The sequence below is a fragment of the Bactrocera latifrons genome, unplaced genomic scaffold (genome assembly GCF_001853355.1).
Source record: "Bactrocera latifrons isolate USDA-ARS-PBARC rearing strain unplaced genomic scaffold, ASM185335v1 scaffold_37, whole genome shotgun sequence".
Classification (NCBI taxonomy): Eukaryota; Metazoa; Arthropoda; class Insecta; order Diptera; family Tephritidae; genus Bactrocera; species Bactrocera latifrons.
This window is the reverse complement of record NW_017537012.1, coordinates 221,653-228,779: the sequence shown is the minus strand read 5'-3', so window position 1 is coordinate 228,779 and position 7,127 is coordinate 221,653. Positions and strand designations below refer to the sequence as shown.

The window sequence follows — 7,127 nt, the reverse complement described above, 5'->3', positions numbered from 1 at the left end:
ATATTTTATAATTTAATTGTTAAGTATTATTTCTCTTCTAAATAGGCCTGCTTATAACAGCATATACATATATATATCTACGATGTTTACTTATATACACATCTAGATGTGTATAAGAGACAGATATAAATTTTTTTAATATTTATCATAACTTTTCTTTCCTATAAGTTTATAAATATTTTTTAAAAATTTCGTTTTAAATTTTAGGCTAGAATTTTATTATTCCTAACTAGGCAGTAGTATTTTCTAGAGCGTTTTCATAGATTATCTCCAAAGTCTCCTATTTAGTATTTTATTTATGTACAAAAAACCCTTATTTCTGCAGTTTATTTTTCAAACCGAAGCTAACCTCAAAACACCATAGAAAAAAGGCACACCATTTTGAAAAGGCAAAAAAATCTGGCAAAAACGTTTTCGGCATATTTTATGATATAAGCAAAACCAAATTTTATTTAACACACACACATATATCTTCAGCAAAACTTCAAACAAAAGTAGCAAAAACACACATTAAACAAAAAAACTTCTCCAAACTAAGGAAGCCCAAAAAGTGCTGAAGCACTACGCCTGCTCCAATTTTTATTAATTATTATGCTTTTTCGCTTATTTTTATCATTTAAAATTTTATATATTGTAGTTTAGCTTAGCAAATGTTAACGAGTCATTTAGCAATTTACAACTTATTAAGTGGAGTACTTAGCCCAAATTCGCCACGTACTAACAAAACAATTTTATTTTTTTCTCGTTTCAACTGTGAACGCACGTCTTTAAAAATACACGTTATGTCACGTATGCCGTCAACACGTACCGTTAAACAGATGTCTCACCGAATCTTATCTTCAAGAATGGCCCACATCCGACACTGTGGCCACAGGATGTACCATATCCGGGTGATGAGACTGATACGAAGAATGATATAGCCGGTGGTAGTGGTTATCATGACGAGGATTCACAGGGTACGCCAGACGGCAGCGGCGGTATACATTATCCGTCATACTTTAAGGACAGCAAAGGTAATAAGAACTGTACGTATACCGAGYCGTTTTTTACTTTTCTTTTACAATTTGTTATGTTAAATATTTTTAATTATTATTGCAAAAGGTTTATTTTTTTTTTTTTTTTTTTTTTTGTGATATTTATATAATCTTACAAGCAAGGTAGAGGGAAGTTCGGGTGTAAATGGACATTTCATAATTTTACAATTTCCTACGATGAAGTGGAAGTCCGAAAATCTGTCTCTTATACACATCTAGATGTGTATAAGAGACAGGTGGAGTAATATGTATGTACATATATACTATATATAAATATTTCCACTTCAGCAATTACTCTGCTTTGACGACAGTTGGATCTAAATAGCCGGAAATTTTTATCCTACCAAGGTCTGCTAACTCGGCAGCTACCCCGAAACCGCTTCAGAAATATTTTCTGCTTTTCCAACAGCAACAACAAGTTAATTCTTTTACTATGCCGACAACAAAAACAAGCAATTACTTTCATATGTAGCTTTAAAAACAAAAAAATTTCGAATTTAAACAAAAAAAAAATACTGGAATGAAAATCCTTCCTAAAACTCTTCCAAAAATTATAAAAAAAATCAATGCACCTTCAACTAGGGTGACGGAACTAATCAAAATAAAAAGAAAAAAATAAACAAAATAAATTTTTTTTTTTTGGAAAATTCTTGACTATTATAAAGGCAAGAAAATCACAGTTACATATAATTTTATACAACGAAGTTTACTGCCACAACGCTAAATGTTCAGTAAGTATTGTCTACGAGATGTAGTCTAGAGAACAATTAAAAAAAAGTAACGCACGTGGCCACAGGAAGTCCGTACTACGTTTTGTTTAACGTTTTTTTCCTTAATTTTTTATAATTATTGGTTAATTAATATAATTGCATTTACACATGTAACTCAAGCACATTGATTCATATGGATTTTTGGTGTTTTCTCTAATTTCATATACCACATGCTACAAACAAATACGTGTGCACATGCGCAGGGCAAAAGATCTTGCCAGATGTGCTGCAGCATATCGGCGTGCGGCCAGCCAACATGCCGCTCTATGTGCGTTGTCCAATCTGTGACAAGGAGTTCAAGCAGAAAACGACACTGCTGCAACACGGCTGCATACACATCGAGTCGCGTCCGTATCCGTGCCCCGAGTGCGGCAAACGCTTCCGACAGCAGTCGCACCTAACGCAACATTTACGAATACACACGAATGAGAAGCCGTTCGGTTGTTTGTACTGTCCGCGTTTCTTCCGACAGCGCACCATACTGAATCAGGTAAGCGATTGAAGGGATGCCGATGAAAGACGTTAGTGTTTATTATTATATAATATTTTCTTTCTTACAGCACATTCGTATCCACACCGGCGAGAAGCCGTACAAATGCGCGCAATGCGGTAAAGACTTCCGTCAGAAGGCCATACTGGATCAGCACACACGGACGCACCAGGTAGTTGTAAACTTGTAGATTTGACACCAGCCAGAAAAATAGCTTTAGGAAAGCTCAGAGGCAGCATTAAATGCTTTGTAGTACTTTAAGATTTCTTGAATCAGAAAAAAGCTTAAAAAAGAGCTTTCGTGCTTCGAATATTTCAATTTGAGCGTAATCTAAATGTTCTTTACAACATTATTTGTTTTTTGTGTCCATACATTAATTTCTACTCCTAACTAATGCTATTGCTTTTCCMCTCACAGGGCGATCGTCCATTCTGCTGCCCAATGCCAAATTGCCGACGTCGCTTTGCCACCGAGAATGAGGTGACCAAACACATCGACAACCACATGAATCCGAATACGACAAAACGGCCACGTCAAAGCAACACGAATAATCCGAATGCGGCCAATGCCAATAATCCGAATGCCAACAGTCATGCGGCCGCCGCCGCCGCCGCAGCCGCTGCCAATCATCTGATGAACGAGACCAAGAATGCGGCACAACAATTCCTCAACAACAACAATCCGGCTGCGGCTGGTGGCGACAATAAAGCGAACATTTTGCCACGCGCCATGGCGGCCGTACAGAATGCGGCTGTGCAACAGTCGGTCGTCAAAAATGAATTGTACTTCCCGCAGTGTTATGGACCACCGTTCCAGCAAACGTTTCAGACGCAGGGACAGCCGACAGCGGCGCATAGCGGCGGTGCCGCCTCACAGCCGCCCGTCAATGTGACGGTGCCGAATTCGGTGGCGCCCGGTGTGGTGGTGCAACAGAACACGCCCACATCGGTGGTGGCTCAGTGACATCCCACCACTGCGACAGCAGCCGCTGCAGCGGCGGCGGCCGTGGCGGCAGCAGCAGCAGCCAATAATGCCGGCACACAGCAAGGTGGGGGTGGTGGAGGCGGCGTCGGTGTCGTGGTGCCGACATCAGCACAAAGTGCAACAAACAACAGCGCTGCGGCGCCACAACAGCTTCAAAATCAACAACAACAACAACAGCAACAGCTGCAACACCAGCACGCGCAACATGGCCTGTCACCGCCACAAACAGTTACACTTTCCATCACATTGCCACCGGTGGCGCCACTGCCGAGCGCCGCCGCCGCAGCAGCAGCCGCAGCGGCCGCTGCAGTCGCTCATCATCCCGTGCAGGCGCACCAGGCATCGCATGTGGGCGGCGGTGCCAATCTGTGCGGGCCGCCCACACATCTGCCGCCAGCGCATAGCGGCGGCGGAGGTGGCGCGCTAGGCGTACAACCACCACCGCCACCACATACACTGTCACACGCTATTCCTATACATCCCCATATACACTCAATATTCGGATCTCTATGATGTCACCAAGCAGCAGCCTAATTGTATGAAGAATACGAGTATAATTGAGAAGCCAACAAAAAAACTAAACAAAYAAAAAAACAATAACAATTATGTAAGAAAACAAAAACAGCAATGTATGCGCAGTAAAGGAAGAATGCATAACATTAACCTAACAATAACGGTACAGCTACTAAACCACTCAAACCGACAGCTGTTGAGCGTGCGCTGCAGCTGGACATGAAACACGTACAATATATAGAACTGTAGCGTGAGCATATTGTTTGAAAATGAAAACAACAACATTTAGTTGAAGCACTACTACATATGCAATTAATTTACCGTTATAAATTATGTGGTTTTGTTTTCGAGTGACAATAGTAAATCACGCGCGCGGCAGTCGGTATAACTTATCTTTGAAAATTTTGAATTTGACAAAAAAAAAAAATCCGTTATAATACAAAAAAATATAGAAGAAAATGCGCTCAATTCTTGTAACTGTTAGGCGCTAGCACTAGCACTACCAATTCACCAATACACCTTTTTATACTTATACTCCTGTTTTCAATACAACTTAAGTACGCGCGTACAGTGTGCGCGAAAACTGCGCGGACAGACTTACTTTACATACTACGATTACGCAACAACATATTAGACACACAACGTTCTTTAAACTATGCCGTAATTATTTTTAATTTTTTTCAACTTTTTATTTAACAGCAAGAAATGTGAAAGGAAATAGCAAAAAAAAAATGCAAAAAAAAAATTTTATAATTTAATTGTTAAGTATTATTTCTCTTCTAAATAGGCCTGCTTATAACAGCATATACATATATATATCTACGATGTTTACTTATAAATGTTAACTGTAATTTCWATATAATTTCTTATGCACTTAATTTTGTAAGCGAAAATTAAGTTAGCGGAAATGAGCGAGGAATGTGCGCAAAAACAACAAAAACAGCAAAGCAAATTTTAAATGTAGTAATAATTTTAATATGAAATCTAACGTTACTATATCTATATATATATATGTATATACATATATTATTTCTCATCTTCACACCTACCACTACACGTACATATACTCACCACACTGTCAACACACACACACACATGAATTTTACGTATGATTATTATTGAAAGCTTCGAAAAGCAATGTGTCGCATCCATACACACATTAATACCTATTATACATGCATACATACACATACATGTATAAATATATAGTTTTTAGCCCATATAACAACAACAAAGTCTTTTCGAAAAGGACTCTAAACTTTGACTAGATATGAGCGAAAGTTTTGATGAGTGTTTTTAAAAAGCACTTAGCAAACCATAAAAYCAATACCGTTACAAATCAGCAATAGCCCGGCCATAATGCAATAGTAGCATAAAACAGTTAACGAAATAGATAACCGGAAATGTTAAGAAATAAAATTTTGTGCTCTGAAAGTCTCACTGTGCGCTTGTGGGTTCAGAAAACTGAGTAAAATAGAAAAAGCTTGCTCTTAAAGCTGCAATGAACTTTATGAAAATTTTCTTCTATTAATATAAAAGCGAAATTTTTGAAATAAAAAGTTTGTAAACATTTTCAAAAAGGTTGGTGCAAACTTTTAAGCTTCAAAAAATCTGCGAAGAACTTTAAWAAAGATTAATATCTAAAATAATTTCCATTAAATTTGGACCTCAAAAATATTTAAAATAATTAATTTAACACAAAAATTCTGCAAACTTTCAAGCTTTCAAAATCGCCCTTGTTCTGAAGGGTTTTATGCCTCAAAAGAAGTTCTAAAGACTTTTAAAATAAAAAAAAAATGTGAAGAATTCTAAAACATTGGAAGAGATAAGAACTTTTATACTTTGTAGCTTCGAAAAAGCTGCGACGATCGTTATGAAAGCTGTTTTGGAAGCTTGTTAGCAATAGAAGTCTGGAATTTGTCAAAAATTACATAGGTAATTCTTTTTATAAACGTGTTACTGAAAAAAGTCGTGMTTTTTTGGCAAACTTCTCGAAAAGCAGAATTCCTCAGCGGCATAAAATCAAATTTCACGTTTCGGTTATCCCCAACAACAGCCATAACAGAAAACAAACAGAAAATGGAATTTTCTACATTTTTAACAAATTGAACACACACATGCATACACAACAATAAACATTTACACACATAAGTTTATAGTATACGACTTCTACTAATTATGCTATGTGGTAAGCAGCAGTTACTTCTCTAAGGAAAAATAAGCAAAAACTAAGGAACTCGTAAATTTAGTTTTAGAAACACTTACTTTCGTATAGTTTTTTCGCTTAAGAAGTGATATGAAAAATCTTCTAATATACATAAACTTTTATGATTTACCAATATAAACGACACCCAAGCAAGCATACTTTAGTTAAGGCAAGCAGCCAGCGMCCTGGGGGAACTAAGCAGCAGCAGCTGAGTATGCAGTAGTTAGCTGAGTGATGAGCATGAAGCAAGTGTCAAGCGTATGACTTTTACTTTATGTTAAATTTAGTGCTTAAGTTGAACTTGATACTTTATTTTATATAAAAAAAAAAAAATGGAGGAGAAGTATATAAAAATATTAATGGTTTATTTGATTGATAAAAATATTTTTTATAAAAAAAAATGAGTTGGTCACAAAAAAGTATGCAATTATGTTTTTTTTTTTTAATTTTGAATTATTGTTAGCAACTTTAAGTTTTATTATAACCAAACAACTTATACTAATGTAATATTTTTTTCACAGCAAATTGTGATTTTATTACTTTTTCATGCCTTATTTTTAATTAATTTCCTACAATTCTTATTTATTAACAAAAGATTTTTTACAAAAAAAAAACAAAAAGATTTGCAACGTTAAAGCGTGAATAAAAAAAAAAAATAAATGTACGCATATGTCTTCCCAATTGTAAATTACTGAATATTTTGTCATTGATATATAAGTTTTTGTAATTTTATGCTGTGTTTACTTGCATACTCCTTTCAACGCGTAACCACATCAACAATAAGTGTTAATTTCTTAAATAAATAAACAAAAAAACGTATAAAAAATGCGATAAAAAGTGCGTGGCATGTTTGTGTGAATGTTTTGTGTACAGGCATGTGCAAAAAAATCAAATTACTACCGCAAATGCTAAAACGACTCGTTCAGTGCCATAGAAGCAACAAACATACATACATACATGTATATGTATGCAATGCAAAGCGTTGAAGTGATGATGTAGGGCATTACCTGGTAATGCCATGCGACACGAGTTGTTTGCAACAGAAAAAATTATTCAGAAAARTATTTCAAAAATTATTTGAAATATTAAAATTAAAGCAATCTTTTAAATTAAAAAATTAGACTTTTTTT

The 7,127-nt window shown here is 35.9% G+C and overlaps 1 protein-coding gene and 1 long non-coding RNA gene across 9 annotated transcripts in view; one reads left to right on the top strand and one right to left on the bottom strand.

Annotated features, from left to right (window-relative positions):
• Positions 1-3,352, top strand: part of LOC108971966 (myeloid zinc finger 1) — a 59,466-nt gene extending 56,114 nt beyond the window's left edge. For 3 of the 8 annotated variants that reach the window (XM_018938345.1, XM_018938340.1, XM_018938341.1), the window contains exons 5-8: positions 819-1,025; positions 2,008-2,294; positions 2,365-2,469; positions 2,712-3,352. In XM_018938345.1, coding sequence (XP_018793890.1) covers positions 819-1,025; positions 2,008-2,294; positions 2,365-2,469; positions 2,712-3,257 — 1,145 coding nt within the window. In that variant the 3' untranslated portion in view covers positions 3,258-3,352. The remainder of the gene's footprint in view (positions 1-818; positions 1,026-2,007; positions 2,295-2,364; positions 2,470-2,711) is intronic. The other 5 variants (XM_018938348.1, XM_018938344.1, XM_018938347.1 and 2 more) reach the window with 3 other exon arrangements.
• LOC108971968 overlaps positions 1-7,127 on the bottom strand; it is a 31,664-nt gene that overhangs the window by 5,526 nt on the left and 19,011 nt on the right. The window lies entirely within an intron of this gene.